Source organism: Pseudophryne corroboree, chromosome 4 (genome assembly GCF_028390025.1).
Source record: "Pseudophryne corroboree isolate aPseCor3 chromosome 4, aPseCor3.hap2, whole genome shotgun sequence".
Taxonomy (NCBI): domain Eukaryota; kingdom Metazoa; phylum Chordata; class Amphibia; order Anura; family Myobatrachidae; genus Pseudophryne; species Pseudophryne corroboree.
The window spans coordinates 793,536,119-793,550,997 of NC_086447.1; the positions used below are offsets into that span (position 1 = coordinate 793,536,119).

General features: G+C 47.9%; 1 protein-coding gene across 4 annotated transcripts in view; it reads left to right on the plus strand.

Annotated features, from left to right (window-relative positions):
- The window catches only part of DYNC2LI1 (dynein cytoplasmic 2 light intermediate chain 1), a 378,136-nt gene that overhangs the window by 260,983 nt on the left and 102,274 nt on the right, over positions 1–14,879 (plus strand). For all 4 annotated transcript variants that reach the window (XM_063918338.1, XM_063918340.1, XM_063918339.1 and 1 more), the window contains 2 exons: positions 7,368–7,545; positions 10,197–10,265. In XM_063918338.1, the coding sequence (XP_063774408.1) occupies positions 7,368–7,545; positions 10,197–10,265 (247 nt within the window). The remainder of the gene's footprint in view (positions 1–7,367; positions 7,546–10,196; positions 10,266–14,879) is intronic.

Below are 14,879 nucleotides of genomic sequence, written 5' to 3' on the forward strand. Positions count from 1 at the left end.
ATCATACTGTTAACTGGGTTTAGATCACAAGTTGTACGGTGTGATTGGTGTGGCTGGTATGAGTCTTACCCGGGATTCAAAATCCTCCCTTATTGTGTACGCTCGTCCGGGCACAGTACCTAACTGGAGTCTGGAGGAGGGTCATAGGGGGAGGAGCCAGTACACACCACCTGACCTGTAAAAGCTTTACTTTTGTGCCCTGTCTCCTGCGGAGCCGCTATTCCCCATGGTCCTTTCAGGAACCCCAGCATCCACTACGGACTCCGAGAAATAGAATTATCGGTAAGTAAATTCTTATTAAAAATACATTAGAAAGCCGCACTTCTCGAAGTGCCTCGTTGACACATGGACGTGCATTCAACCCATGAAAGCACTCCCCTGTCAGTTAGGAAGATTTGACTTGGCAACGGATCCGTGACTGGATCCGCTGTCATCACTGGGTGGGTAGTGGGCGTCAGCAGCGGGGACACAGCAAAGGTGTGATGCGGCGGAGCTGCTGGCGTTGGCGGCAGGCAGGGATCTGTGGTACGTGCGGTACCAATTTAAAAAATGGCGCCTCAGCGTAATTTTTTTAATTCAATATGGCCACTATGAGCCAATCACAGCTCACCGCGTCATCGCCCCGCCTCCTCTGGCTGACTTATATAAGTCAGCACGAGGGAGCGGTTGTCAGTCCGACGCTGGAGGAGAAGCAATGAAGAGCTCCTGAAGAAAAAAGACCCAATGGAAGTCCTGGATGGGCGGCAGCCATGATAAAGAGCTTAAAGGCTGCCGCCCACCAGGTGAAGACGCCGGAAGCCCTGAGTAGGCGGCAGCCATAAAAAGAGTTTAAAGTCTGCCGCCGTGCCCCCACCCAACCCAACCCACCATCCAGGTGAAGACGCTGTTAGCCCTGAGGAGCGGTGGCCATGAAAACGAACTTAAAGGCTGCCGACCCCCCAGGTGAAGACCCTGTACAATAAAACTTTTTTTTAAAACGTGGTTTGTATTTATTGTAATATTTTCTTTACAGGAGGACTACAGGTGCCAGCGGGCCCTTAATGTACGGGCATGCTGGCACTTGTGGTTCTCCTGGAACCTGTGGACTGCCTGTAAAGAACAATATTGTACTATGAACCCCGCACCCACTGCCACCAGGGGTGCGGGGCATAGCAATGGGCTTTCAGCCGAGTGCTGGTTGTTGTTTGGGAGGGGGATCACATTTTTATTTTTTGGGGTCCCCATCTCCTGAGGAATTACAGCCCTGGGCTGACTGGTTTTGGGGGTTGTCTAATGTAATGTCAGGGGGACTTCACACTGAGTGTCCCCCTGCCCCTGCTGTGGCATTATCCTCCCTGGCTGGTTCGGCATGGTGCTGGTTTTAGTGATGTAAGGTGGAATCTACGCCTTTCTTTTTCTCTGACGTCCTAGTGGATGCTGGGAACTCCGTAAGGACCATGGGGAATAGCGGCTCCGCAGGAGACTGGGCACAAAAGTAAAAGCTTTATGACTAGCTGGTGTGCACTGGCTCCTCCCCCTATGACCCTCCTCCAAGCCTCAGTTAGATTTTTGTGCCCGGCCGAGAAGGGTGCATGCTAGGTAGCTCTCCTGAGCTGCTTAGAGTAAAAGTTTAAATAGGTTTTTTATTTTCAGTGAGACCTGCTGGCAACAGGCTCACTGCATCGTGGGACTAAGGGGAGAAGAAGCGAACTCACCTGCATGCAGAGTGGATTGGGCTTCTTGGCTACTGGACATTAGCTCCAGAGGGACGATCACAGGCTCAGCTTGGATGGGTCCCGGAGCCGCGCCGCCGGCCCCCTTACAGAGCCAGAAGAGCGAAGAGGTCCGGAAAAATCGGCGGCAGAAGACGTTCCTGTCTTCAATAAGGTAGCGCACAGCACTGCAGCTGTGCGCCATTGCTCTCAGCACACTTCACACTCCGGTCACTGAGGGTGCAGGGCGCTGGGGGGGAGCGCCCTGAGACGCAATAAAACACGTTTTAAACCTTATATGGCTAAAGAAATGCATCACATATAGCTCCTGGGCTATATGGATGCATTTAACCCCTGCCAGTTTTCCTAAAAAAAGCGGGAGAAAAGGCCGCCGAAAAGGGGGCGGAGCCTATCTCCTCAGCACACAAGCGCCATTTTCCCTCACAGCTCCGCTGGAAGGACGGCTCCCTGACTCTCCCCTGCAGTCCTGCTACAGAATCAGGGTAAAACAAGAGAGGGGGGGCACTAATTGGCAGATAATACAAATACAGCAGCTATAGAAGGGAGAAACACTTATATAAGGTTATCCCTGTATATATATAGCGCTCTGGTGTGTGCTGGCAAACTCTCCCTCTGTCTCCCCAAAGGGCTCGTGGGGTCCTGTCCTCTATCAGAGCATTCCCTGTGTGTGTGCTGTGTGTCGGTACGATTGTGTCGACATGTATGAGGAGGAAAATGATGTGGAGGCGGAGCAATTGCCTGTAATAGTGATGTCACCCCCTAGGGAGTCGACACCTGACTGGATGGTCGTATGGAAGGAATTACGTGACAGTGTCAGCACTTTGCAAAAAACTGTTGACGACATGAGACAGCCGGCAAATCAGTTAGTGCCTGTCCAGGCGTCTCAAACACCGTCAGGGGCTCTAAAGCGCCCGTTACCTCAGATGGTCGACACAGACCCAGACACGGATACTGACTCCAGCGTCGACGGTGACGAGACAAACGTAATGTCCAGTAGGGCCACACGTTACATGATCACGGCAATGAAGGAGGCTTTGAACATTTCTGATACTACAAGTACCACAAAAAGGGGTATTATGTGGGGTGTGAAAAAACTACCCATAGTTTTTCCTGAATCAGATGAATTAAATGAGGTGTGTGACAAAGCGTGGGTTTCCCCCGATAAAAAACTGCTGATTTCTAATAAATTATTATTATACCCTTTCCCGCCAGAGGTTAGGGCGTGTTGGGAAACACCCCCTAGGGTAGATCAGGCGCTCACACGCTTATCAAAACAAGTGGCGTTGCCGTCTCCTGATACGGCCGCCCTCAAGGAACCAGCTGATAGAAAGCTGGAAAATATCCTAAAGGGTATATACACACATACTGGTGTTATACTACGACCAGCAATCGCCTCAGCCTGGATGTGCAGCGCTGGAGTGGCTTGGTCGGATTCCCTGACTGAAAATATTGATACCCTGGATAGGGACAGTATATTATTAACTATAGAGCATTTAAAGGATGCATTACTATATATGCGAGATGCACAGAGGGATATTTGCACCCTGGCATCAAGAGTAAGTGCGCTGTCCATTTCTGCCAGAAGAAGTTTATGGACACGACAGTGGTCAGGAGATGCGGATTCCAAACGGCATATGGAAGTTTTGCCGTATAAAGGGGAGGAGTTATTTGGGGTCGGTCTATCGGACCTGGTGGCCACGGCGACGGTTGGGAAATCCACCTTTTTACCCCAGGTCACCTCTCAGCAGAAAAAGACACCGTCTTTTCAAACTCAGTCCTTTCGTCCCCATAAGGGCAAGCGGGCAAAAGGCCACTCATTTCTGCCCCGGGGCAGAGGAAGGGGAAAAAGACTGCAGCAGGCAGCCTCTTCCCAGGATCAGAAGCCCTCCCCCGCTTCTGCCAAGTCTTCAGCATGACGCTGGGGCTTTACAAGCGGACTCAGGCACGGTGGGGGCCCGTCTCAAAAATTTCAACGCGCAGTGGGCTCACTCGCAAGTGGACCCCTGGATCCTGCAGGTAGTATCACAGGGGTACAAATTGGAATTCGAGACGTCTCCCCCTCGCCGGTTCCTGAAGTCTGCTCTACCAACGTCTCCCTCCGACAGGGAGGCAGTATTGGAAGCTATTCACAAGCTGTATTCCCAGCAGGTGATAATCAAGGTACCCCTCCTACAACAGGGAAAGGGGTATTACTCCACGCTGTTTGTGGTACCGAAGCCGGACGGCTCGGTGAGACCGATTTTAAATCTGAAATCATTGAACACTTACATAAAAAGGTTCAAATTCAAGATGGAGTCACTCAGAGCAGTGATAGTGAACCTGGAAGAAGGGGACTATATGGTGTCTCTGGACATCAAAGATGCTTATCTCCATGTCCCAATCTACCCTTCTCACCAAGGGTACCTCAGGTTTGTGGTACAAAACTGTCATTATCAGTTTCAGACGCTGCCGTTTGGATTGTCCACGGCACCACGGGTCTTTACCAAGGTAATGGCCGAAATGATGATTCTTCTTCGAAGAAAAGGCGTCTTAATTATCCCTTACTTGGACGATCTCCTGGTAAGGGCAAGGTCCAGGGAACAGTTAGAGGTCGGAGTAGCACTATCTCAGGTAGTGCTACGTCAGCACGGGTGGATTCTAAATATTCCAAAATCGCAGCTGATTCCAACAACACGTCTACTGTTCCTAGGGATGATTCTGGACACAGTCCAGAAAAAGGTGTTTCTCCCGGAGGAGAAGGCCAGGGAGTTATCCGAGCTAGTCAGGAACCTCCTGAAACCAGGACAAGTGTCAGTGCATCAATGCACAAGGGTCCTGGGAAAGATGGTGGCTTCTTACGAAGCGATTCCATTCGGAAGATTCCATGCAAGAACTTTTCAGTGGGATCTGCTGGACAAATGGTCCGGATCGCATCTTCAGATGCATCAGCGGATAACCCTATCTCCAAGGACAAGGGTGTCTCTCCTGTGGTGGTTGCAGAGTGCTCATCTTCTAGAGGGCCGCAGATTCGGCATTCAGGACTGGATTCTGGTGACCACGGATGCCAGCCTGAGAGGCTGGGGAGCAGTCACACAGGGAAGAAATTTCCAGGGCTTGTGGTCAAGCATGGAAACGTCTCTTCACATAAATATCCTGGAACTAAGGGCAATTTACAATGCCCTAAGTCAAGCAAGGCCTCTGCTTCAGGGTCAGTCGGTATTGATCCAATCGGACAACATCACGGCAGTCGCCCACGTAAACAGACAGGGCGGCACAAGAAGCAGGAGGGCAATGGCAGAAGCTGCAAGAATTCTTCGCTGGGCGGAAAATTATGTGACAGCACTGTCAGCGGTGTTCATTCCGGGAGTGGACAACTGGGAAGCAGACTTCCTCAGCAGACACGACCTCCATCCGGGGGAGTGGGGACTTCACCCAGAAGTCTTCCACGTGATTGTAAACCGTTGGGAAAAACCAAAGGTGGACATGATGGCGTCTCGTCTTAACAAGAAACTAGACAGATATTGCGCCAGGTCAAGGGACCCTCAGGCGATAGTGGTGGACGCTCTGGTAACACCGTGGGTGTACCAGTCAGTGTATGTGTTCCCTCCTCTGCCTCTCATACCCAAAGTATTGAGAATCATAAGAAGGAGAGGAGTAAGAACTATACTCGTGGCTCCGGATTGGCCAAGGAGGACTTGGTACCCGGAACTTCAAGAGATGCTCACGGAGGACCCGTGGCCTCTACCTCTAAGAAAGGACCTGCTCCAGCAGGGACCTTGTCTGTTCCAAGACTTACCGCGGCTGCGTTTGACGGCATGGAGGTTGAACGCCGGATCCTGAAGGAAAAAGGCATTCCAGATGAAGTCATCCCTACCCTGATCAAGGCCAGGAAGGATGTAACCGCGAAACATTATCACCGCATTTGGCGAAAATATGTTGCGTGGTGTGAGGCCAAGAAGGCCCCTACAGAGGAATTTCAACTGGGTCGTTTCCTGCATTTCCTGCAAACAGGACTATCTATGGGCCTAAAATTAGGGTCCATTAAGGTTCAAATTTCAGCCCTGTCAATATTCTTCCAAAAAGAACTGGCTTCAGTGCCTGAAGTTCAGACGTTTGTCAAAGGGGTACTGCATATACAGCCTCCTTTTGTGCCTCCAGTGGCACCTTGGGATCTCAATGTAGTGTTGAGTCTCCTAAAGTCACATTGGTTTGAACCACTCACCACTGTGGAATTAAAATATCTCACATGGAAAGTGGTCATGCTGTTAGCCCTGGCTTCAGCCAGGCGTGTCTCAGAATTGGCGGCTTTATCATATAAAAGCCCTTACCTAATTTTTCATTCAGACAGGGCAGAACTGAGGACTCGCCCTCAATTTCTCCCTAAGGTGGTTTCAGCGTTTCACATGAACCAGCCTATTGTGGTGCCTGCGGCTACTAGGGACTTGGAGGACTCCAAGTTGCTGGACGTAGTCAGGGCCCTGAAAATATATGTTTCCAGGACGGCTGGAGTCAGAAAATCTGACTCGCTGTTTATCCTGTATGCACCCAACAAGCTGGGTGCTCCTGCTTCTAAGCAGACGATTGCTCGTTGGATTTGTAGTACGATTCAGCTTGCACATTCTGTGGCAGGCCTGCCACAGCCAAAATCTGTAAAAGCCCATTCCACAAGGAAGGTGGGCTCATCTTGGGCGGCTGCCCGAGGGGTCTCGGCTTTACAACTTTGCCGAGCAGCTACTTGGTCAGGGGCAAACACGTTTGCTAAATTTTACAAATTCGATACCCTGGCTGAGGAGGACCTGGAGTTCTCTCATTCGGTGCTGCAGAGTCATCCGCACTCTCCCGCCCGTTTGGGAGCTTTGGTATAATCCCCATGGTCCTTACGGAGTTCCCAGCATCCACTAGGACGTCAGAGAAAATAAGAATTTACTTACCGATAATTCTATTTCTCATAGTCCGTAGTGGATGCTGGGCGCCCATCCCAAGTGCGGATTGTTTGCAATACTTGTATATAGTTATTGTTACAAAAATCGGGTTGTTTATTGTTGTGAGCCATCTTTTCAGAGGCTCCTACGTTTATCATACTGTTAACTGGGTTCAGATCACAAGTTGTACGGTGTGATTGGTGTGGCTGGTATGAGTCTTACCCGGGATTCAAGATCCTTCCTTATTATGTACGCTCGTCCGGGCACAGTATCCTAACTGAGGCTTGGAGGAGGGTCATAGGGGGAGGAGCCAGTGCACACCAGCTAGTCATAAAGCTTTTACTTTTGTGCCCAGTCTCCTGCGGAGTCGCTATTCCCCATGGTCCTTACGGAGTTCCCAGCATCCACTACGGACTATGAGAAATAGAATTATCGGTAAGTAAATTCTTATTTTTTGCTTCTTTCAGGGGGGGGGGGGGGGGGGGGCTGTTTAGCAGCCAGCGCCTACCCGGCCACTGATCCCACCGCACGTCATTGGGATGTTGTAATATTGTTGGCTACCAAGACACGCTTTTGTGATTGATAATTGTTAGAAGAGAAGTTATCCAGCAGTTCAGTTTAGCCCTTTTCATAAGATGTGATCGGTCCAAAATTCATTTTATTTGCTGTCTTAGACTATTTCTCATGTGTATATTCTGAAATTTTCCATAACGATTGTTGGCTGTTAATCTAAATGTTTTCAATTCGTTTACAGGACATTTTCTGTAGTACTTGTTCTAGATCTTTCAAAGCCGAGTGAACTGTGGTACACAATGGAGAACCTGCTGCAAGCCACCAGGAAGCATGTGGATAAAATCATAACCGATATTGGAAAGTTAAACTCCAAGGCAACCAGTCAAGTAATAGGCAGGAGTATACCAAAGGACCATCCAGTATGTATTTTGCATGATCAGAAAAGGGGGGGGGGGGGGGGAAGGGGGGGTGTTAAAGTTGCCCTCAGATGTTAACAATTTGTATATGTGTTGCACAGTTACTTGTCCGGGTCTTTATTTAGAGTTATACCTATATTAAAGATACGTACAACCTTAAGTTTGGAGTATAAATGTGTCTGAGGCTAATGTGCAGCAATAATCACCAACAACTCAAAGGTGTAGTATTTACATTTGTTGTGTACTGTACAGTATTTCACATACGTGAAAGTGCAAAATAACGCAGATCACAAAGGGGCTTAACTGCATACCCTTAATGTACTGTGCTTTCACGGAAATCCCCCAGATCCACCTCGCCAAGCACAAAGGACTGCATTGTTAGACGGAGTCTAATACACTGCTAATCATGCACATGTGCACTTCAACAAATTTGGCTCAAGATGCATATTTACAAAGCTCAAATAGGGTAGCCTCTAATGCACCTCACTGCCCCCTCCCCAAAAAAGTGACATAGGAGGGTGGTAGCAGGAGTGACACATGGGAGAGCTGGCTGGAGTGACATAGGAGGGTGGTAGCAGGAGTGACAAATGGAAGAGCTGGCTTGAGTGACAGGAGGGTGTTGGCAGGAGTGACACATGGGAGAGCTGGCTGGAGTGACATAGGAGGGTGGTAGCAGGAGTGACACATGGGAGAGCTGGCTGGAGTGACAGGAGGGTGTTGGCAGTAGTGACACATTAGAGAGCTGGCTGGAGTGACACATGGGGTAGCTGGCTGGAGTGACACAGCAGGGTCTTGGCAGTAGTGACACATGGGAGACCTGGCTGGAGTGACACAGCAGGGTCTTGGCAGTAGTGACACATGGGAGAGCTGGCTGGAGTGACATAGGGTGCTAGCAGGAGGGACACATGGAAGAGCTGGCTGGAGTGACAGGAGGGTGTTGGCAGTAGTGACACATGAGAGAGCTGGCTGGAGTGACACAGCAGGGTCTTGGCAGTAGTGACACATGGGAGAGCTGGCTGGAGTGACACGGGGGAGCTGGCTGGAGTGACATAGGAGGGTGCTAGCAGGAGTTACACATGGAAGAGCTGGCTGGAGTGACAGGAGGGTGTTGGCAGTAGTGACACATGGGAGAGCTGGCTGGAGTGACAGGAGGGTGTTGGCTGGAGTGACACATGGGAGACCTGGATGGAGTGACACAGCAGGGTCTTGGCAGTAGTGACACATGGGAGAGCTGGCTGGAGTGACATAGGAGGGTGCTAGCAGGAGTTACACATGGAAGAGCTGGCTGGAGTGACAGGAGGGTGTTGGCAGTAGTGACACATGGGAGAGCTGGCTGGAGTGACAGGAGGGTGTTGGCTGGAGTGACACATGGGAGACCTGGATGGAGTGACACAGCAGGGTCTTGGCAGTAGTGACACATGGGAGAGCTGGCTGGAGTGACACAGGAGGGTACTAGCAGGAGTGACACATGGAAGAGCTGGCTGGAGTGACAGGAGGGTGTTGGCTGGAGTGACACAGCAGGGTCTTGGCAGTAGTGACACATGGGAGACCTGGCTGGAGTGACACGGGGGAGCTGGCTGGAGTGACATAGGAGGGTGCTAGCAGGAGTGACACATGGGGGAGCTGGCTGGAGTGACACACGGGGGAGCTGAAGTTTATTATGTGAAAGTGGCTTTGTCAATGGATTTGGCTTTAAAAAAATTATTTTATGTCGTTCTGGCTTTTTCAATGTATTTTATACCAGGGGTTTGCCTAGCAGGCACAAGGCCACATTCCATTTTTGCATGCGCACCAATCAGCTCGATATCGGGTCTTTGACGTACCTAACAAGGTTTTTTTGGCTCTTTGTCACTGACTGGTTGGCCACCCCTGCTGTAGAAGGAAATAGCGCAGGTTTAATAAGCCTGGGAAGGTGGGTTACAGCGTAATGATAAAAAGTCAGTCCATGTTTGAAAAATTCTCAAGCATACGCTGAAAGACTACTTGCCAGCACCATGAAATAACAAAACTGTATTAGGACAAGCCTATAGACCAAAAAATTACTGCATCACAAATACAAAGTGGTCCATAAGGGTGGAAACACCCTTATAAAAAGGAAAGGAGTAATATATGATATGGGAGTGGGGGAAGACTTTTTAGGGTATGTTACCAGTATGGCGACCATCTTGGATGCAACTCTCATTCTTTAATTGGGAAGTTAGTCATATGACCTATCAAACAGATGCAGAATTTCATAAGAAAAACAATGGTGTTCTTTGTTTTAACGTATCTTTATTAATTTTGCAGGCAGTGACATTAATGAGAATGGCACACAAACAGAACGCGTTGAGAGAGTCTTGATATCTGGAGAAGGAAGCACTCATGCTATTGCAAATTATTTCTACCAGCATCACTCAAATAGATTACCCATTAGTCACAGTGCAGTTGCCAAATTACCAAACTGCACTTTGAGTAATGGGTGGCCTATTTGGGTGACGCTGGTAGAAATAATTTGTAATAGCACGTGTGTTTCATTCTGCAGATATCAAGACACTCTCAACATGTTCTGTTTGTGTTAGTGTCATTGTCATTAATGTCACTACCCGGATTATTAATTAATTTGAATGTATGTTCTTTGCATTCTGTTGATAACTTTAATTTTCAATCCCAAATAGGACAGAGAATTAATTGATCCATTTCCGTTGCCTTTACTAATTATTGGAAGCAAGTATGATATTTTCCAGGTAAGAAATTAAGTTTTCTTTCATTATAGGGTAATGAATATATTTCACTGTCCAGCATGTTGTGTAGTGTACATAGACACAAGATGTGTTAAAGAATGGATGTCAGGAGGGTCATTTCTTTGGGACATAAATTTTTACCTTCATATAATTTATTGTCTTGCACTGATTCAGAGATGGATTCAGAGTCAGTGTTTCATGCAGTGGAGCATTTTGTTTGCCACTGCGAATGCATTGGAATCGCAGTGCGCATGTACTGTGATGGTCTTGCGACGACGACAGTGAGGATTTATTCACAAAGTGATTGACAGTCAGACACCATCTATAGAAAGCAACAGGGTGTGGCTACTGAAATGCAAACGTGCTGTGACCTTTTAGGGGGCATGTAACTGCCTGCAACTGCGATCCCATTCACAGTTACAAAGGCACTGATGTCTTACTTCCGATGGTCATGCTGCGCTACCATAGCATTAATCAATTAGCAACTGTTGTGCGTCTTTGTACACAGTCGGTAGATCTGAGACACCTGCATTGAGTGTCTCAATACAAGTCCCGGCGGTTGTGACATTGGCGTATTTTCGCACAACTGCTGCATACTAAATCGTTGCTGTGATGGCATTTTTTATATTTCTGAATCAGGTTCTTCGTCTACTGCATATTTTAATCTCTTACTACATATGTTGTTTTACTTTTTGGCCCCCATCCGTCTATATAGCTTCAGAGAGAATTCTTAGTTCCATTTCCCTGGTATGTGACTCACAGCTGTTCTGTTTAGTTGTTTGTAATGGAAGAGAGAATGCAGCATGCCTTCCTGATTATATTCATATTTAGCTGACCCTAGGGCCAAACACAGGATTTCTAGAGAATAGTTTTGAAACATAGAATTTGATGGCAGATAAGAGCCACTTGGTCCATCATGTCTGCCCCCTTTTTTTTATACTTAAGGTAATCTCCTCCCTTATTTATTGTTAGTTTTTTGTAAGAATATTCATATGCCTATCCTAAAGGGCATGTTTAAATTGCTCTACTGTCTTAGCCTGTACCACCTCTGATGGGAGGCTATTCCACTTGTCCACTACCCTTTCTGTAAAGTAATTTTACTTACGTCCTAGAGGAGACTGGGGTCCATTTAGTACCATGGGGTATAGACGGGTCCACTAGGAGCCTTGGGCACTTTAAGAAATCAACAGTGTGCACTGGCTCCTCGCTCTATGCCCCTTAACAAAGCAGAATTCCTTTATGTATTTACAACCCTTTATGAAGTCTAAGAACACTGTACGCTGTTTACTTAAGAAGTACCGTAAGGGTACGCTGGTTGCGTAACGATCGCTCAGCCGTAGGCGAGACGCTCAAGCGTCACGTTCGCTCACGGCCCAGAGATCACAGGACAGAATGATTCGCTATGGCGTAGCGGTTCGCTCGAGACCACGAGGAGATCACCAGCGGCGCAGACGCTCACAACGCTATACCTTTATGTCTAAACCTTATACCAATGAAATACACAGAATACCTTAATGTGAATACAGGGTGTAAGTGCAACCTTGTATAACCTGACTAACTACAAAGCTGCTTGAGCGTTAGGAAATACACAGATGCTGGTTTAGGGTACACACTATAGGAAATACACACTATAGGAAATACACAGATGCTGGTTTAGGGTCCAAAGCCTATTAACTGTATTATGTCTAATATACTTGTAAAAAGAGAATAACAGTACAAATGATACACTACAATATAACAGAGACTTCCTAACCAAAATACAATACTATCTAATACAATACAATACTAGTCTAGGGGAGATGTGAGAGAAAAGAGAAAGGAGAGAGAGAGAGAGAGAAATTGGCTCACAGTAAGACAATGATTACGGAGAGAAACTTACGCACAAGGGGAAACGATCGCAAGCGCCTCTGGACATCCAGCTTCCTGATTATCAGCAATGAGAACCATTTGAAGAGAAGTGAAAGCTGGATGTCACAGACCCGTCTTTTATGCTACTCACACAATGCAATCTAATGGTCCCTACAGTCTCACTGTCCATTGGACGCAGGAACTCGGCTTCGCATTATAACAAAGGTCATAGGTTGATTCATACAGGTAAACTGTATCAGTGGTCTTGGTTATGCAAAACAATGGGTGATAACTAACACATTCCTGTCTTCTGGAGAGCTATTGTTTGGCGAATACAAAACAGAATCCTGTCTGGGTTCTGTTCTATATTCATGATGTCCACTTTCAGTTGAGACAATGACGTCTCAGCCCTTATTTTCCTGTATACAAATCCAGCCCCATTTGTAAACACAGGTGTTGGCCTTCTTCATTGAGTCTCAAAGCTCAGTGTAATTAAAGGCTATTGCACTCCGTCTGCGGGAAAGATACTGATTTGGAGTACAATTGATCTTCAATTACTATTCCTGTGTTTACCTTATGCATGTGTAGATATGAGGCCCTCTTAACATGCAAACTATTGTTTGGGGGATCTCTGAGGTCAAAGAGCCATTTGAGACCCACTGATGCCTGTCTCCAACTGTTCAGATGCATGACTAAGTAAGAACAAATAAAATGGACATAACTTCTTATGTCCATAACTATTCGCACGAGCGATTAATACGCTCCAAACCAACACCGGAATATCGCTAATTAAATACTCTTCCGATGGGTACCAAACACTGCTGTATGATTCCTGTTAGACCCTTCGTACAATACAAAGAGGGATTCCTCTGCTCAGGGACATTCTATATTAACCAAACTTTCAGAATCTATCAAAGGGACCATGATCTACAAACTACATTAATTGTGAAAATATGTAACGAATGAGTCGCACGCTACGACTACATAAACTCTACCGTAAATACGCATACCGTGCGCCCGCGGGTGCACGCTATTGCGGGTATGCGTCTTCACGGGAGAGCGTACGCATGCGCAGCGCGGACCAGTGTGCGGTGCAAATATGGCAACGTGCATAGAGACATTTTTCTGACTTTGACACCCTTCTACCAAACTCCGTTTAGAAAATGTGCTCGGAGGAGCCGGTCACGCTTAGGGAAGCTCCTGAAGGGTTTTCTGCATTTATTTTCTGTTTGTTATTTTCAGGCAGGACTGGATGGCACCAGCCTTCGTGGGACTTAGCGGGGGCAATGGCCCAACCTCCTATAGGGTTACTGGTCCCGTTCCCCGCTGACAGGACACTGAGCTCCTGAGGGAACCTTTCGCAAGCCCCACCACAGCGAGCGTACATTCCCGCAGCTTGCCGCCACCCCTAAAGAGCCAGAAGTTAGAAGAGTGGTGAGTATTATGCCGGCGTCCCGGTTAGTGGGTCGCCTACTATTATGGCGGCACAAGGGTAGGAGCGCAGCTCTGAGTGCAGGCTTGCGTCTCCATGCTCAGATCAGCATTGCTGCACCACTATGAGGGGCGAGCTGAGCCGGTTTTAAACACCTACCCACACTGGCACAGCGCTTACAGGGGCTCTGACCCACTGTTAAGCACCAAAATCACTTCAGCCAGTATAAAAAAAAAACGGGAAGACCGCGTGCCATTGAGGGGGCGGGGCTTCACTATGAGCAGATCCAGCAGCTCACCAGCGCCATTTCTCTTACGTCCTAGAGGATGCTGGGGTCCACATTAGTACCATGGGGTATAGACGAGTCCACCAGGAGCCATTGGCACTTTTAGAGTTTGAGAGTGTGAGCTGGCTCCTCCCTCTATGCCCCTCCTACCATACTCAGTTTAGAAAATGTGCCCGGAGGAGCCGGTCACAGCTAGGGGAGCTCTACAGAGCTTCTTTAGAAAAAAGTTTTTTTTAGAGTTTATTATTTTACAGTGAGGCTGTGGCAACAGCCTCCCTGCTTCGTGGGACTAAGGGGGGGGGGGGGGGTAGTGGCCGCCCTGCGGGGTCTGAGCCACTACCTCCGCTGACAGGACACTGAGCTCCTGAGGGTTAGATCGTTCCCCGTCACAGGGGATCGCTTACCCCAGCAGCATGCCGCCACCCTCTTACAGAGCCAGAAGATCGGTGGCGAGTGAGTCACCGACCCCCCTTACAAGCGGGGGGCCAGTGTGAAGATGGCGGCAACAAGCAGAGTCGGCCATAGGCATAGGCAATTGCCTAGGGGCATCATCAGCTTCTGCTGATTAAAATGATATGCGGCATGCCTATATTCTGTATGTTTCATTTCATATGCAGATACAGCCACAGTCTCACACAGTATATAGGCATGCTGCATATCAGTTTAATCAGCAGAAGCTGCTTGTGCATCCTAGCCACATAGCAATGCAAATAAGATGCATTTTCATATAAAAAAGGTGCCCGACGTTAGCATTGATGCAAGATTTGTGAGGACACATCTGTATCCAGGCAGAGGTCACAGTGTTAGTGGAAGTGTGAGTGCTGTGTGCATGTGAGTGGGTTGGTTGTGCAGTAGTGTTCAGAATATGTGTAAGGAGTATTATGTGTGTCATGTAAAAATGCATTAATAATGTGCAACATATGTGTAAAGGGGCACTATGTGTGTCATTATGTGTATAAGGGCATTAATAATGTGCGGCATATGTGTAACAGGGTACTACTGTATGTGTGTCATTATGTGTATAGGGGCACTAATAATGTGCAGCAAATGT